We start from the raw sequence: 19,119 nt of genomic DNA, 5'->3' as shown, positions 1-19,119 counted from the left end.
GCTATCTTATTTTGAAATTTCAAGTCGGAAGCCGTCTTTTGTATTCATCGTTGCCTTGATGCTGGTCAACAACAGCTGCTGTGGCAAACAGCAAAAGGCGAGAAAGTAGTTGGCGATGTGACATGTACGTCAACTAACGTGTGTTCACTGTAAAGGCTGTGTACGTGCTGTCGGCTGCTGGCGCGCTGTGTCTCTGAGGTGTGCTGCAGTCTCTTCACAGGTGAGCTGAAGCCGGAAATGGCTGTGAACTACCTGTGGCGCATGAAAGTGAAGTTTGGCTCGAGCGCTCTGCTCTGTGACTGAACTGTGCTAGCTGGGGGAAAAGCCTACCGTCGCTAGCGAGCTAACGTTACGCTGTTACATCCAAATAAAGTCACAAACGTAACTGAAGTTTACCGCCTTCCCACTCGATGTGTTCTTCGGTGGTTAGAGTCTACCATTTGTATGTTTGCTTCATATAATGTCCGGTTGCAAACGAGCCTGCCTCAGTGTACAGTGACGATAATGTTAGCAGGCTAAGCTATGGCTGAAAGTAGTTGGGAAAGCAGCGTCTCTGCTGCTCACTGATGCGTTCTGCTTTCCTCAGAAGGGACCGAGTCCTCATGCGAAGGACATTTAAAGAAGTGGACTACTACTGCTCTCCTTTAGACACGAGCTGTCTCGGTGCTTCCTTAACACACAGGGCATGTTTTTGAGTTGTTGTTTTGGCTTTTGCATATAGTTATTCCTTATCTAGCCTTAGTGTATCTCAGCAAACACTTCCTCTACTTTTAGGTCTGACAGTTGTCAAAACATTGTTCGTACTGAAGTGGAACACCCCCCCCCCCATATATTTCATATTACTCAATAGATTCTGTTATTTTTGGATACCACTCCTCTGGAACTATTTTAGCTCAGATTAATGGCGCTCAACACACTTAACGTTAATCTGTGCCACCCAGACTGTGAAATAATATTTGGCATGATGTCTGATTTTCTTTTTTTGTTGTGTGGTTGATGGACAGTAATCTATGAAAGTATTTCTGTGCCACCTGAATTTGAATATGAATGTCTAATACTGAATTTCATTCAGCGTCAAAATCAGAATTTTTAGCACTAATTGTTTTTTTTGCCTCTGATTTTTTTTCAATGTTAAAAAAATAAAAAAAAATTCAACATCTCAAAAAATTAAACGTCAAAAAGTTACATTTTTTGACACTTAATTTATTTTAATGCTCCTTTGTACTTAATCTCCTTCTGGTCATCTTTCTCATTACTACAGGAGCACCATGGCAATGTGGATCCAGGCCCAGCAACTGCAGGGAGATGCGTTGCACCAGATGCAGGCCCTGTATGGACAGCACTTCCCCATCGAGGTGCGACACTACCTGGCCCAGTGGATCGAGAGCCAGCTCTGGTAAGCATTCATCAATGGATTGATCTCTTCCATACAGAAACATATTGCTGCCACATCAGAAAATAAAAATGTATCCGTATCACGTTATAATGTGATCATTTATTGTAATAACATTAAATGTTTGAATGGGCAAAGGCATGCAGAGAGCGGATAAACTGTCCTGGCCATAGTCCATACTAAGATATTTCATATCGGTATTTCATTTTTATACATACACATCTAAAAAAATATATTAAAAAAGACTCCTGTCCCTGATTCCATTGCAGAACTGTTTTGTCAAGTTCATCACTGGCACAACATCCTGCCATGTGAGCAGGGCCGGTCTTAGCTATGGGCAATGTGGGCGGCCGCCCAGGGCGCAGTCTCCCAAAGATGTTACGATAACTTTTTTTCCCTCCCGATTCCGATACTTGTGCTGTGGGTATTGGCCAATACCGAGTACCGATCCGATAACTCAAATCAACTCAACTCAAACTCAAAGTTGAGATTTCTGTCAGTGATTTAGTCTTGTGATAACCAATGTGTCCATTAGCAGCTAGTCTCACTAAAGTATCACTGAGCTTGACATTTACTGAAAATGTCTTCCTGCCTTTCACAGGGATTCAGTGGAGTTGGACAACCCCACTGAGGAGGCCAAAGCCAAGCGTCTACTGGACAACCTGGTGGCCGAGCTGCAGAGGAAAGCCCAGCTTCAGGGAGGAGAAGATGGCTTTCTGCTCAAGATCAAGCTTGGTCACTACGCCAATCAGTTCAAGGTACCAATCAGCTACTGTAAGAACAACGAGCCTGTCCTGAAACCTAATTTTACTCGTCACTGTACATTATGCTGAAATCATCTGAAATGCGGGGGCGCAGTAGTTCAGTCTGTTTTGGCCTCGGAAGTGGAGGTTGGCCAGCATGGACCAAAGTATGGAAGGTGGAGTGGCTGCTGAAGAGGTGTTGAGCAAGGTACGGAACTAGTGATGCATGATATGAAAAATTTCAACTGATACTGATAACTGATAATTTCCTGCTTCTCATGGCTGATACCGATAACCGATATATTCATATTTCAATCCGAAAGTCCCCCGTACGGGGGGCAGAGTGAGATGCATGCACAATACAGACGATCAGCGTCTGCTAGGAAGCACCAATCCTAACATGTAGCATACCAAAATGACCTGTGGCTCTAAGCTCTACCAAGCATTGCTACCCAAACGAAACATAGTTAAATCCCCAAGCAAAAATGAAAACGGCGCATGTCCACTTTAGCGCTTCTGCTAATTTCACGAGCTAATTTCACGACAACCAAACCACACAAACGTTGCGTGAAAGCAGAGACTCCGCTGATTACAAAGATATGTGTCTCACTGTGCGATGAAAACTTGGTGAGCTAGCCCCCAAAGAGTAGCAAAATGAATCCACAAAACGACACAGTATGTCTGTCTGCTGTTTTGTGTCAGAAGTCCTATTCCAGCAGAAACAAGGCTGCTAATGTCTACTGCTATGTCTCTGCTTTAGTTTGAATCCTGGTGGTTTACATAAAGACAAAAAGGCTTTGAAAGTGAAGTGTGACCTCTTCTGCAGTTCTGCAATCTTCACTACAGCCAGGATGACTGTGACACCAACTGGGGCAAAAAAACCTTCCCATTGACAATGAATACGTTTCATCAAAAACAGTCTGAAATGACTCAGTGTCTCACTCTATCAGTAAGAACAAGTTTCCTGGGGACTTTCTGATTCAATATCAGAATATAGAAAAGTGCCATAGCCAATCATGGGGGATGAATGGATCAACTGTGAACAAGTCTTTGTTTATTGAACATTTAGAATGGTACATAAACAGCTCTTCGGATGGATTCTTTGACTCCTCGACTGTTTAGTTTAGTTCAAACCAGTTTTTCAAATATCAGGCCGATAAGCTTACAGAAGAGAAGAAAGTAAAGCACAGCACTGCTGTTTCTAACATCCTGTCCTTCTTAAATTCAAATCAAATTCCATTCTCTGTCATCTCTCTTAAAGCAGAATGCAAACACAAAACATGTTTGTCTCAGGCAGCAGCTCCACATAGCTAATGAACATAACCTAATAACATATGCACATTATGAAAGCCATTTCACCCAGACACCCACAAGTACACATAATAGGTTTAACCTAGTCTTGTCACATCACAAGCTGTGAACCAGCTGACCAATATCGTGTGAGATTTGGCCAGCAATGTATTATGTATAGAAAGAACCTTTGAGAACTAAAAAGTCAAATGTTAACTTGTTGCATGCTCTATTGCATTTATGCCTTCCTTTATGATGTTGATACATTGTGTGGCTACTAAATGTCTGTGCTTATGGGCTGGTAGAGTAGTTGAGGTCAGGGGTGGGATGGGACAGGAGTGCAGTTGTTCCAGTGCACTTCAGTCTGTACACTAGAAGATACATTTATAACACAAGGTCACATTAGTGTGTAGGAACACAATAAACACAATAATCACTGATACAAGTTAGAAAATTTAAACATAAACAAGCAAAACAAAAATTCCACACATTCTTTGGTCTGTGTTGAACATCTGCTGTAGGAAATAAATGGGTGCTAGCTGATTAGCACTATGAAAGTTTTTTTCACACTTAGAAATGTAAACGGGTGTTTTGCAACAATATCTATAAGGACAAAGCCTTGATAGTTAGCTAATGTAGAAAGAGCTCTGACAACAGCCTGGACACATTGTTGATATGTGTGTGTGTGTGTGTGTGTGTGTGTGTGTGTGTGTGTGTGTGTGTGTGCATGTGTTTGTTTGTGTGCGTGCGTGTGTGTATGTGTCTTTGCAGAGCACTTATGACCGCTGTCCCTTGGAGCTGGTGCGCTGCATTAAACACATCCTGCACTCAGAGCAGAGGCTGGTTCAAGAAGCTACAAATGTAAGTGTTGAAGGAGTTAAGATGTTTAGAAGAGGATAAAAATATGCTAGTGACCAATATCCATCAACAATAAATGACACATATTGGTGCCATGATGTTGGTAGAACCAAGCTATGGAGCAACATCTGGATCTTTTTAAATGTTCTGTGTAGGCCAGCTGTGGGAGTGGGGGTCAGGCCATGGACAGCCTGTCACAGCGCCACCAGCAGATCAACCAGGCCTTTGAGGAGCTCCGCCTGGCCACGCAGGAGACTGAGAATGAACTTAGAAAGCTACAGCACAGCCAGGAGTACTTCATCATCCAGTACCAGGAGAACCTGCGCATCCAGGGTAAAGAGACTCACACACACTCACACACACACACACACACACACACACACACACAAACACAAACATCTGTTACTCTCCCATTCTATGGCTATGCTGACTGATTTGTTTGTAATGTAATGGAAGCAACTGGGGATTGTAACACTTAAAATGTAACTTCAGCTCTTTTAGCTCCAGTTTTCCAGCCTCAGCACTGCCAGGAGGATGAATTTCAAACACAAGCAGTTCGAAATGACCAAGGCTACATTGCATAGCTTTAATGGATGTCCTGTCTGACTTACTTCCTGCTTTGTTAGCCCAGCTGAGCAGCCTGTCCTCACTGACTCCAGCTGAGCGTACCCAGCGGGAGACCACCCTACAGAGCAAGAGGGCCACTGTGGAGGCCTGGCTCACCAGAGAGGCCAGCACACTACAGAAATATAGGCTTGTATGAAGACATGATACATACACACACACACACACACACACACACACACACACACACACTGTAGCTTATTGTATCCCATGACTGACTGAATGACATGAATGACTACATTTTATTCATCCTTTCCATCTTATTAAAATTCCTTATTTTATTTGAATACATTTTATTTTCATTTAATACAGTACACTATACACATCATGCTCTCACTGCTGGAATTGGTTTAGGTCTCTTTCTATGGTGGTTAAAAATAACAGTGAATGAGAAAAAAAAGTAATATATTGATGATCTAATATAGGACAGACATCAGTTCTAATGATTAAAGTAGAAAATGATTTACTGATACTGATTTCCCATCCCTGTTTGAATCTGTATCTTTCCTCAAAGCAGCTCCAATTCAGTATGATGTAAAACTAGATTTTACAGTAAACATGCCGCCCAGTTTCCTATGCTAATTCATTTTCTCTGTATTTCTTTACTTCACGTTGACATACTGAGTGTTACGAGTGCAAATGTGTCTCAGCATGTGGCTGTTGGGTATTTGCAGGACCTGTCAGAACAGCACCAGAAGACACTGGCTCTGCTTAGGAAGCAGCAGACTCTGATCCTTGACGAGGAGCTCATCCAGTGGAAGAGGAGGCAGCAGCTGGCTGGCAATGGGGGTCCTGATGAGGGGGGGCTGGATGTCCTCCAGTCCTGGTATGTAATATCTAATTTTCTCCTTTATTTCCACACTGATGTCTGTGTCTTCACGTCCTCTCTGTCCATCAGGTGTGAAAAGCTGGCTGACCTGATTTGGCAAAACCGACAGCAGATCCGGCGCTGTGAACATCTAACCCAGCAGCTTCCTCTGCCGGGCCCCATGGAAGAGCTGCTGAGCAAACTGAACGCTGACATCACTGATATCATCTCTGCCTTGGTTACCAGGTGAGAACTTCACCTCTTCAATCTTGACTACATTGTAAAGCTGCTAATATTCTACTTTACCAAACTTCTATTATACACTATATGCAATATTAGAAACACCTTTCAGTATGAACCAGTCTACCTCAATAGTAAAAAAAATGTAAACTACAACCTCAAGCATAGACATGTATCATACAGGAGATACACACATTACGCAGGCTACAGAACTAGCATTTAACCTCTTGTTGTCATGTTTATCAGAGACAGAGTCTGCAGTGTAGTTCCATCTACACTGCTGCTTAACCACAGAATTACCACAGAATTACATTGCACAATTACTGAATAAAGCTAAAGTTTAGTTTCACTTCTGTCAGTATGCTCAATACTCCACCCTCGCAATTGCTCGCTCAAACATGTTCACTTTCGGTTACGTAAACACTAATTAACACTGCCCTCAGTACCCTGATCTCTCATGATGTTGTAGGATCCATAGACATCTGTGACAGTCCCAAACAATATAGACAGCTGTACTCAAGTATTTGTTCTGATTACGTTACTTCTTTTTTTTTTTTAAAGATTATGTTTTTGACCTTTTCAAGCTTTATTTGATAGAAACAGCTGAAGAGTGACAGGACTGTGTGGAGAGAGAGAGAGATGGGGAATGACATGCAAGAAAGAGCCACAGTTCGGATTTGAACCCTGGGCTTCCACATCAAGGACACAGCCTTCACACATGGGGCGGCTCCTCTACCAACTGAGCTAAACGCCGCCCCCTGGTTACATTACTTCTGATCAAAAACTAGTGAATCAACAACTTTGTTAACATCCAAACATCAACCAGGTCACCAACAGCAGACACAAAAGCAGCTAATATTACTGACTAGTCCAACAGCAGTCAGCCCAGCTTTACTCTTGTCCGCTGACTTTTTGCACACTCACTTTCTCATTTCTCAATCATTTCCTTCAGCTGAACAGACAAACCTGATGTAATTATTTTTGCTCCCTCTAAGTTAAGAAGCCATCTCACCAGTAAGCTAGGCCACTGGACCACATATGCAAAAAAAGAGTTTTACCTGTTGACTCTGTGCTCTGTTCAGTTAAAAACCATTTCCAATGCAATTCCATATAATACTTCAGCTGTGTTTAAATGTTCTTTAGAAATTAACTTTACTCACTGTTGTCCACTCTTCTCTTCAGTACCTTCATCATTGAAAAGCAGCCACCCCAGGTGTTAAAGACCCAGACCAAGTTTGCAGCCACAGTTCGCCTTCTGGTGGGTGGGAAGCTCAACGTCCACATGAACCCACCTCAGGTCAAGGCTGTGATTGTTAGCGAGCAGCAGGCTAAAGCTCTGCTTAAGAATGAGAGCACACACAGGTGAGGGTCACACGCCAGCATGCAGACTTCTAGTAATAAATGCATCAGAAACCTTGTGGACACGTGGCTAAAATAATGGATGGTTCTAGCTGTGCAAAGCAGATATTAAAATATATTCATTTGTTATTTGGTATTAAACAACAAATAGAAATAGTTTTGTGGTGGTTTAGTCATCATGTGAGCTCAACACTTTAAAGATATAATCTGCTTCCTGTGGAGATGTGTCCAGCTGCAGTCAGTGAGAAGGTGTTAATCCTATTTAACTGCTTTCCTTTGGCCTGTTAGTGAAAGCAGTGGAGAAATCCTCAATAACAACTGCGTGATGGAGTATCACCAGGCCACTGGCACCCTCAGTGCACACTTCAGAAACATGGTAAGCTGTTGGTTAGTTTTTACAGTAAATGTGACACATTACTGACATCCTTTGCCTGGAATCACCACCATTGATGTAGAAATGTATAGTTTTGATAAAAGTATATTATATTTTTAGGCTTTTCCACAAAGGCATCTCATTTCATTTCTATCCAGACAACACACAGTTAGTTACATCTTCCAATATAGCCTACTGTCTTTAGCCTGCTGCTTACACTGCACTAAAACTAGATTGCAAATTATCTGGTGCAGTTAAACTGGGCTCGCTACTGCCAAATCTAGCATTTTTGTTTTGTTGCTGAAGTATTCCACACAGCTTCAGTTTTTATCATCACATGATCTTACTTTTATCAATTTCATGACATTGCAAAGATTCCTGCTTCAATCAAAAGCCTTAGACAGGCTTCAGACTCTGCATATTGATTCTGATGTTTTTCAGATCCAGTAGTGTGTAGTAGTGTCCACTAATATGTCCTCCTCACACTATACCTTGATTTTTTTCTTTTCTTGTAAGCGGCTTTGGATAAAAAAATAAATGACTAAATGTAGTCCATGGTAAATACTGTTGGTCACAGTTTCTTTGTCATGTTTGTGCTGTCCATCATTTGTGACAGTTCTTGGTTGCTTGGCAGATGATCTGGACCCCAGTCTGTTTATGCACTAAAGATGACAAGAGACACTGTTTTCACTTTATGGGGAAAAAAAACACTAGGGTACACAGGCCATCAGTAGGCTGGACTGAACTTACTTACTTACTTACTACTGCTTTAATAACTCTAACAGATTCTCTATAAACAGACTCTTTAAAGACACTTACTACACTTAGGCTACAAGAAACCCGTAGTACTCTGCAGGAAACATTCAGAAATAATATCTGATCTTTGAAATAACAGACACATTTTAGTCCTTGAATATAATACAATCTCCATCCAAATGTAAAGGAGAGGAAACCATTCTGCCACCCTAAAACCTGAACTAAAATAACCAGTTAATGGTAAAAACGTTCTTGACAAGATAACTTACACCAGTAAACTTAAAACCAAACAGTCACAGCGTAGCTAATATATGTAAAGAGGAAGGTACAGCGCTGGACACATCCCCGTCCTTGGTTTCAACATTCTCCCACACTAATGCACACATCAGTATACACAAGCTGCATACCAGTTACAGGATGTATCGTCATACTATGAAGTTTATAGTATGTTCTAATGTTGACACAGCACTGCTATGAGCAAGTCATTCTTCTCTCTGTGAATGCTGTTAGAAAGTACAACTGGAAACCTTCCAGTAAATTTAACAACATGAGTGAATAAAGGTTAAAGCTGGTCTTATTTGTATGTTTTATTATCCACAAATCTAATGAAAGCAGCCAATCAATTGATCCTTCTTACAAATGTTGCATGTCTATCTGAAGCCTATTATAATGAAGGAATGTGTCTTTGCTGTATGTGCGTGTTTACAGTCACTGAAGCGGATCAAGCGTTCGGATCGTCGAGGTGCAGAGTCTGTGACAGAGGAGAAGTTTACAGTTCTGTTTGAATCACAGTTCAGCGTAGGGGGCAACGAGCTGGTCTTCCATGTCAAAGTAATCACTTATTGAATGCTGAATGTATCTGTATTATTGAATGTTCACTTTCTCCTTGACCATCTGCTACTCATTTATCTTCACTGTCTTGGTCTCCTTTGAGGAGATTTAATCTAAAGTTCAACAAGAGTTTTCTGGCTTTGTCCAGGATGTCTCTAAGCTTGATACTTTCTGCTCTACACATTTATAAATGATGAATAAATCCAGAAGACTCTCCTCTTGAATCTGTTAACCTCTTGTTGCGTCTGAACCTGCAGACCTTATCACTGCCTGTGGTGGTGATTGTCCACGGCAGTCAGGACAACAACGCCACGGCAACAGTCCTGTGGGACAACGCCTTTGCTGAGCCAGTAAGCTTCCTTTTTGCTGCATTCACCTTTTTCTACAGTACTTTGAGTAGGTGACGGTGACTATATCAAGTTATATTTCCCTACAACCTCACAAACTGTGTCAGCTTGTCGAGTATTAGATGGCATCTTGTCATGTTCTATATTCTCGTATTATATACAATATAGATGGTGAGAGACAACAAAGCAGATAAAGTGTCTCCTCCACTGCCTTGTTTTTCTTCCTGTGCTTAACACCCATCCTTATGTTCTCAGGGCCGCGTGCCGTTCATTGTGCCGGACAAGGTGCTGTGGCCACAGCTGTGCGAGGCCCTTGATATGAAGTACAAGGCAGAGATGCACAGCAGCCGTGGCCTGTCAGAGGATAACCTGGTCTTCCTAGCACAGAAGGCTTTTACAAGCAGCAGCAACAACCCTGAAGACTACCGCAACATGACCATATCCTGGGCCCAGTTCAACAGGGTGAGGAAAACTCATCTTAGCTGAAACATTTCCACTATTACTCACTATACAGCCTGCAGCGTCATCCCAAATGCTCTGACCGACACACACACACACACATGCAGAATAACCTCTCTTCTTTCTCTCTCTTTAAGTATGTAAACATACTGATGCAGTTTGTTTGTTTTGTACAGGAGAGCTTACCTGGACGTAACTTCACCTTCTGGCAGTGGTTTGATGGAGTTGTGGAGCTCATGAAGAAACATCTCAAGCCTCACTGGAATGATGGGTAATGAATTTTTTGGTTTTAGGGGACAACTGAGATGCCGATTTATGATCCAAGTGAGATAAAAAGGGAGTATTTAAAAAAAAAAAAAGTAACTGTGGCTGTGGTGTGGTCAGTAATAGGAATGTAGCGATACACCAGTATTAACGATAGTCATGTTCTTAACAGTGTCCCGGAGTGTATTCACTCTATCAGTGACATGTCTATTCATGACAAATGAAATAGCACAACTTTATCCCTGCTTTCACCTGCCACAGCAGAGAAGATGTACAGCTCTCATTGTGTGTGAATGTGTGTGTATAAGGGCAATCCTGGGCTTTGTGAACAAGCAGCAGGCACAGGACATGCTGATGTCCAAGCCCAACGGAACCTTCCTGCTGCGCTTCAGTGACTCAGAGATCGGAGGTATCACTATCGCCTGGGTGGCTGAAAATCCCAACAAACCAGGTACCAAGCTGCTGTGCTTGCACTCTTATATGTGCTTATATGTTCATATACGGTATGTTTATAATGAGCCCTCGTAAATACATTGATTTTAATTCTTGGCTGGTCTTGACTTTGGCTAGGTGAAAGGCTCGTCTGGAATCTGTTACCTTATACAACCAAGGATTTCTCCATTCGCTCCCTGGCTGACCGAATCAGTGACCTGAACCACCTTTTGTTTCTCTATCCTGACCGACCCAAAGATGAGGTCTTCGCCAAATACTACACCCCTCCACTCTGTATGTATCAGCAATGCTTATTTGTATTTACACCAAAGCATCACTGCTGTGAACTTAGTATCGTCATACAGGTTTTAAAAAACTGATAGACTAAGATAAAATGATTAAATTGTAGTTTTTAAGGCGGTATTTCTCTCTTGCAGCAAAAGCAGTGGATGGATATGTGAAACCACAGATCAAACAAGTTGTTCCTGAGTAAGTTATCCTTTTTCTCTTTTATGAAACCTCCACAGGAACTTGAATCACTTCTAATAGACAAGACTAAATAAGTAGCAAGTTCAGGAGGTTTAGTGTGGGTCTGATATTTGAATTCCAAACAGACGGTGAGCACACCTCCATGGAATAGAAAATGAAACCGTTCGAACGTCTAAGAAATATAAGGATGTGTAATCATATTCTGTACAGTAACTCATAACCACTTCTGTCTTTTTAATACTGCATGATTCATTTGAAGTTAAAACAGGACTCAGAGATGAATTCTAGTATTCTTTACAACAAATTGATTTCTTTAATGGGTAATACATCAGTATGTAGAAGTTCTCTAACCAAAATTATATTTTTAATGCTAAAATATGATATAATTTAAATGTACTGTTTACAAAAAATCCTGAAAATCAATAGTAAAGCACATTATTCAAATTGTAGTTATTTACTTGCATTTCTGAACAGAAGAATTAGTTTTAGTGGTTGAATGTTATGCTGGATTCATTTCTGACTTCTCAGAAGAGCTCAGTGAGCCGGCTCAGATTTGGGTGTAATAAGGTGAATTCAATTTTAAATTCCTCATTCCTTCTGTGCTAGGAAGACCAGTGTTATATTGATAGCTGAAATAATGTGTGGCATATGTCTTTGATAGATTCACGAACCCTGATCCGAGTGGAGGAGCTTCCACATTCATGGACCAGACAGCCTCTCCCTCTGTGAGCCTACCCAACAACTTTGGTGTCTATCCTTCTATGTAAGCACACTCCTTTACTGAATTTATTAAATTTACTGAAGACGAGATCCCTTAAACACTGCCCTGAAATAAAAAGTACTTTTACTTTTCATAATGTATGTACATTTTGATATACATTTGATAATATTGTTATTGATGAGCTGGTGAGCAGAGTGAAGCATTTAGCACTCAGGACAAAGACTGAGTTCAGATAGCATAAAAAGAGCATATTGGACACAAACACTACTCCAAATGAATGGGGACATTTCTCTTCAACTGCTGGAAGTGTAAATAACCAACTTAAAAGATGATATGTCAGTGTTTTCAACCTGTATCCAGCTAAATGGAATAAAAGATATTCCATGATCAAACTGATAAGTAATAGGAAAATTGTGGAATGCTCAAAAGACACTTGGTGACATCATCATGATTGAATAATAAGGGGAATTAAAATCAAATCAAATCAGATTTTATTTGTATAGCCCAAAGTCACAAAGTACATTTTCCTCTGAGGCTTTACAATCTGTACAGGGAGTGACACCCTCTGTCCTTAGACCCTCGGTTTGAGTGAGGAAAAACTTGCCCACAAAAACCTTTAACAGGGAAAAAAGGTGGAAGAAACCTCAGGAAGAGCCACAGAGGAGGGATCCCGCTCCCAGGACAGACAGACGCGCAATGGATGTCACGTGTACAGAACAAATCTACACAAACATATTGTACAATGACTGATAAAATGACAATGAATTATAATGAATGATAAAATGATTACAGTAGCAGTGGAACCTGTGATAGTGATAGAGAGACACAGATACACAGCAGCAGCAAATCATAAACTAACTATAAACTGTAATGGAGATATGGTAGCAATAATGACAGTAATAATATATGTAGTGGACGTCATGCAGGACCACAGCAGCAGCCACGATCCACAAGAACCTGCTGGACGAGAGAGCACAGAGCCAGTGTACGGAACCTTGTAATTCTGTAACTGTAAATCGGCCTGTAATTGGCTAAAGCCTTTGGATCTAGAGTGGGCTATGTAACCTTAAAGGACTGTGGTACATATCCTGATAATAAAGACAGATTAATCGTATCCAATAAAGAATGGCCAACTAAGGTAAAACATCCTTGATCAGCCTGGTTGGGATGGAGTCTAAGAGACAGGTTGACGGCTTAGCTGCAGAAATGAATAAAGTTATTTGATGAAGGTCGATGGGAGAAAAAGAGTCTAAATACATATCAGGTTTTACAGCTGTTTCAAAACTTGCTGTATCAGAATGCAGATCAATGCCTGTTGAGGGCAAGAGGTGATGGATTTTGTCTCTAATAGTTATAATCTTATCATTAAAGAAGCTCATGAAGTCATTGCTACTTAGACCTAAGGGAATAGATGGTTCAGTAGAGCTGTGATTCTCTGTTAGCCTGGCTACAGTGCTGAAGAGAAACCTGGGGTTGTTCTTATTCTCCTCAATTAAAGAAGAGTAATAGGCTGCTCTGGCATTACGGAGAGCCTTCATGTATGTTTTGAGATCATCTTGCCAGACTAGATGAGATTCTTCTAGTTTAGTGGCACGCCATTTGCGTTCAGATTTACGTGCCTCTTGCTTTAATTTACGAGTCTGCTGGCTATACCATGGTGCTAACCTCCTTTGTTTAATTGTCTTCTTTTTCAGAGGTGCAATAGAGTCTAGAGTTGTCCGTAATGAGCCTGTAGTACTATCAACAAGATGATCTATTATATTCATTGAGACATGGCATTGAATTCAATGCTGAAGGAATCACTTCCTTAAATTTGCACTTTACAGCACTATCAGATAAACATCTGCTGTAGAAGCTTCTACACAAAGGCTTATAGTCCAGTAATATGAACTCAAAGGTTATTAAAAATGGTCAGACAGAAGAGGATTCTGTGGAAAGACTATTAGATGATCAATTTCAATGCCATATGAGAAAACAAGATCAAGAGTGTGGATCAGACAATGAGTCGGTTTATTTACACTGACAAAAACCAATTGAGTCTAATAGAGAGATAAACGCAGTACTAAGACTATCGTTGTGGTTGTCCACATATTAAATACTGTAAAAAAAAATTTTTTATATTAAAATCACCTACAATAATTACTTTATCTGTTTTAAGGATCAAGCCTGATGCAAATTCTGCAAATTCAGATAAAAATTCAGAATAAGGACCTGGAGCTCGATATACTGTAACAAATAAAATTGGCTGTGAAGTTTTCCAGGTTGGGTGAGTGAGGCTAAGAACAAGACTTTCAAATGAATTATAATTTAGTTTAGGTTTAGGATTTCTTAATAGACTTGAGTCAAATATGGCTCCAACTCCACCACCTCGACCAGTACTTCGAGGAATATGAGTATTACAATGACTGGGAGGAGTGGATTCATTTAAACTAACATATTCATCCTCCTGCAGCCAGGTTTCAGTGAGACAAAATAAATCAATATCATAGTCAGATATTAATTCATTGACTAAAACAGCTTTAGAGGACAAAGACCTGATATTCAAGAGTCCACATTTAATTCTCTTATTTTGGACTGTTGGAGATGTTGATTTAATTTTTATTAAGTTTTTATGAAGAACTCCTCTTCTGTTTGTTTTATCTTTAAATAATGTAGGTGGACGGGGGACAGACACAGTCTCTATACTAAAAGGACTGGGTGGGCAACTGCTGTAATGGAGGCACAGATAAGTGTGTAAGACTGCAGCTCTGCTTCCTGGTCTCAACTCTGGGTTGTCACGGTTTTGGTCGACTAATAATAAGGGCAAGGTTCAACACTTTGTGAAATACTGAGTGGCAAATTGCTCCGTCATCGCTTGCTGTATCAACAAATGCAAGTTCAGAAATCCAGAAACAGCACAGACCTCTCTGGACCTGAGCTCATCTGAAGGAAAGTGGAAAAGTGTGATGTGGTCCACTGTGGACGATTTCTAATCATGGACAACCAGATTGTTATCAGAGCAAAGTTACAGCCAGCATCTGTGATATATGGGGTTGTGTGTTAGGGCCAATGGCATGATGGGTAACTGGTCAGCCTTGAAGGCACCCTGAATGCAGAAAGGTACATTCTGGTTTTGGAGCAACATATGCTGCCATCCAGACAACTTCTTTTGCAGGAGCTTCCTGCTTATTGCAGTATGTGTTAAACCATTTCTGTAAAGACATGGAGATCATGCAGCACTTGACCTGTTGGTTGGAGGAGGTAGTGACTGGGTCTATCAGTTTCATTTGTTGTTTGAATTACTTTTTCCTGACTATGTATGACTTTTCTTTGGTGTTATTTGTGAAGTAAGTTGTAGAACATCTATCCCCCTGAACTTCCTCAATGTGTGGCGTCTCTGCGGTTGTCCCTTCAGGAGTGATGCCATGTTGGATGCAGATGGAGACTTTGATCTGGACGACACGATGGACGTGGCCCGCCATGTGGAGGAGCTGCTCCGCAGGCCTATGGCCAACCAGTGGAGCAGTCAGCAGTCCTGAACCTGAAACCTGAACCTGCTACACCTGCTACATTCAGGTCTTTTCCATCTTATCTAAACAAAGCTGCCACACCTGCAATTTTTTACTGGACTGTAACTACACCGAGAAATGTCCTGTCTTTAACAGGCAGGTACACATCTCACTTCACTATTCATCTTCAATTTTAGCTGCCCACTGGAGCTTTGGAGGAGAACAGGAAAGTAAAGAGCCAGACCTTTCTGTAGGGAAGTTAAACCTGCTATCAAGAGTCAGCAGTGAAGTCAGAGGCTGGTGTCAACATCCTTTCCCACTTAACATATTTACTCAGGACTGTCATGTGGAGCTGGGAGGCTGCGTCAATGGGATTTTTATACAAAACTTAGCTTTGCATTCATATGTGCCTGATGCGCTTTTAGCAGACATGAGAGAGACTTTTGCATACAAACTCACAGTAGACAGACTAGCGTCACTTCAAATTCTTTTCATTTTTCTTTTCCTTCACATTGATTTAAGGGTCTACAAGGAACTGATTTTGTGTTGATTTTGGCAGCCCATGTGTTTCCCATAGTGACGACTGAATTTCCCATGTGCACCACCATCATGTGTCATGAAGATCTTGATCTGGCAGGTTTTTAATATTCTTAAAAAAAAATACTGCTGTTTGCAGGATGCATAGCAAAGAAATAATGTAACTTACTTTTATATGATGATGTTTTAGTACCATATACTGAGTACATACAGATTACATTTAAGCCTATTGGTTGCTCCGTAACAGTCATTTTGTAGAAAAAGCAAAAGTTAGCAACATTCCTGACTCTTTTTGTATCTTCATAATATTAAACCAACAGAAAGATATACCTCTGTAGCAGGGCGAACATAAGATGCCAATTGTATTAGTTGTCTGCCTCCGTGAACTGTAGACAGCCATATGCATTACATACCTGTCTTGGGAGGAAGATGGCCAATTCAGAACCCACAATTTTCTACTCCTTTTGAATGACCAACCAAGCTCAACTTGTGTATTCACCCCTGCTCTGTCAGTCCCTTCTAGCTTTTTTTTGCTCTAAAGTCAGTTCTTTTCTTTTCCTCATTTCTGACCCCAAAATCAAATTGTGTAAAAGAAAATTCCCCCATAGCTTCCTTTAACTTTGTCTGGTCCGGTCTCCATGCCATAAAAAGTTTCATCTGATTTTGAATCAGACTCAGCAATGGGCAGGAACAGAAAAAATCTTCTCAGTGGCTTATATAGGTCATATAGAGTATAAGTATTAAATGGAGTTTCATAACTAGTTAAAAACTCCTTGTAGCTGCTTTGATGTGACAAAATGCTGACAAATTGAATCTGCTCTCTATTGCAGGTGACATTAGTCAATAATGATAAAGATTTAAAGTAAAAAGACTTTGTAACTTTTACTGAACATCAGCCACAAGAAATATTTTCAGAAATATTTTTGATTCATGGCAAATCAAATTTTCCTTCAATTCCTAAAATGATCTTGAGTAAGTTTAAGGATGACTGAGAGTGAGTGGATGGGACAACAAGCAGGAAACACATCACAACAAAGCGTGTCCCAGTCAGGTACACTGGAGCTCATACTCTTTTATTAGCTTAGCTGTGGCTTAAGCTTTAAGATGGGATTCAACCAGTGATGTCAAATCAAAATGAATGTGTCCTGATGCTTAAGAATGCCGAGGTTTAAACTGAAATTAAACTTGAAATAACTGCAGTTGAACTTAAAGGTATCTTGTGGAGTTTTTGACCACTAGATGCCACTAAAACTGACACACTGGACCTTTTATAGTCAAACATCAGTTAAACCAGGTGTACAACCAGCCGAACTTCAGGTTCAGAAAACAAATCAAAACAGTTTCTCTAGTTAACTTTTTTTAGAACAGGTTTAACTGGACACACAGTAAACACAGCTCTGTTCTGCTAAGCTAACAGTCAGATTTTTTTAGCATGTTACAAAAAACATTTTTGTATTGTTTTACCACAGAAGTAAAACTCAAAGTGTCACACATGAAGAAAAGAGTCATTTAGCCAAGTCTGCTAACATTACCCACCAAATGCTACTGGTCATACCAGACCAAGTAAGACTGCAGAGGCAAACCCCTGAGAGTACTGAACTGAACAAGAGTGACTTTATTACTTCTGAATGCAACTTTCTGTTTTGTGAGAGAATGATTTGTTTTCTTTCATAGTCCTTCTGATTTGAACGAATTCTAATAGAATTTGAAATCTAACTGTTTGGTGCTTCTTGTATAGTATTTTTTTCTGAATTGCTTTGATTTCAGCTGTTCTACGCCGCCTCATAGTTAAACATTCAGATGGTCTTAGGTGTGATAATTTGGTGTCATGAATCAACTTCTATACGTCTCCCACAGACTCAAGAAGGCTGAGTTGTTCTCCCAAAAATCCCAAACTTCCTCTTTAACTGTGAGTCACTCTCTAACTGGAGGAGCTCTTGTTTTGAAACACAGTGGAACTGCGATCTCACTGTACATGATAAGTTATTAATAATAATTCAACTTGACCTGAACCGTTGAACTTGAACACGGCCTCCATCCTGAGACTTTTAATTCAAAAAGAACCTGAGGAGGTCTCCCTTCCACAGGATTGACAAAAGTGCAGTAGATGTTGCAGCAGAATAGAGCAATGTAGGCAATTACAGTATAGACAAGGTTGGCAAAAGTCTAGATGGATTGACATATATTAATATTAGAGACAATTGTGTACTCTATCAATTGCCTGGAACGTTACAGAGAATGACTATCACATGTTCACAGCGAATCTTAAACATGTGCTTTGTACAGTGGGTGCTATCTTACAAGCTAATCTAGTTATCTGTCAATGGATTCCTTTGGGAGAGTTCTCTTACCTCATATTTGCTTCTGTCATTCAGAAGCACTTTTTGATCATGTGTTCGGTACCATTCTGTCAGATCCAAACCCTCATGATGAAGGAATTCATGACCAGTCTGAATCCTGCTCTGCACATAAACCTTTTTTATTAGATTCTCACTTATCCTGAGACAGAGTCTCCGTAGATCTGTCTTTGCCTTGTGGATTGTCAAGGGACAGGACATTTTAAAAGACATTGTCATCAACACTGCACTACCACCAGTCTCAACCAAGGAATGTCTATACTTGTTTTTAGAAAACACAATCCACCCAGAATGAGCGCTAACACAGTAAAACCTCAGGAAACTCACTGTGAAATCCAGGTAGACGAGTCCAAATAAACCAAATAATGCCTGATGATGAGTGGAGATGAGATACTTTCTAACTCATGCTACTTTTGCTTCTCATGCTTTCTGTTCGATTGTTAAATAAAAGCTGAAACACACTTTGGTGGTGTACTAAATCAGCGAACGCAAACAAGCACTTTGATGCTCACACCAGCAGTTATTTGATGTTCTTGCTAATACAGTACTTGTGTATGTCTGCACTTCCTGTTTGTCTCATGTAATGTTTGTCTTCAGTGGAACTCAGCCTGCTGGCTTGCTGCAGCCCTGCTGTCTGCGTATGTGCCTGTTTGGGATCTTTATTTTCTTCTGTATTGTGCTACATTTTGCTGGAAGATTGATGTCAGGATTGTGGACATGAAAATAAATTTTTTTTTTTTAATTAATCAA

The 19,119-nt window shown here is 40.5% G+C and overlaps 1 protein-coding gene across 2 annotated transcripts; it reads left to right on the top strand.

The window, feature by feature from the left end:
* The first annotated feature begins 49 nt into the window (after positions 1-49).
* On the top strand, positions 50-19,119 carry LOC104938972 (signal transducer and activator of transcription 5B). Of its 2 annotated transcripts, XM_027289340.1 has the most exons (20): positions 50-220; positions 1,262-1,396; positions 1,995-2,151; positions 4,198-4,287; positions 4,440-4,617; positions 4,911-5,041; positions 5,583-5,734; positions 5,807-5,962; positions 7,139-7,318; positions 7,604-7,691; positions 9,153-9,275; positions 9,533-9,625; positions 9,878-10,084; positions 10,258-10,352; positions 10,654-10,796; positions 10,916-11,071; positions 11,215-11,266; positions 11,928-12,029; positions 15,382-15,542; positions 15,673-19,119. In XM_027289340.1, exons 2-19 carry the CDS (start codon positions 1,269-1,271, stop codon positions 15,503-15,505), a joined length of 2,355 nt encoding a protein of 784 aa, XP_027145141.1. In that variant the 5' UTR covers positions 50-220; positions 1,262-1,268; the 3' UTR covers positions 15,506-15,542; positions 15,673-19,119. The 2 variants fall into 2 exon arrangements, with proteins under 2 accessions (XP_027145141.1, XP_010753736.1); XM_010755434.3 differs by having other exon boundaries at positions 15,382-19,119.

Source organism: Larimichthys crocea, chromosome XVI (assembly GCF_000972845.2).
Source record: "Larimichthys crocea isolate SSNF chromosome XVI, L_crocea_2.0, whole genome shotgun sequence".
In the NCBI taxonomy this organism is placed as follows: Eukaryota; Metazoa; Chordata; class Actinopteri; family Sciaenidae; genus Larimichthys; species Larimichthys crocea.
Note: the sequence above shows the minus strand (reverse complement) of the source record. Positions and strands in the feature narration are given on the sequence as shown.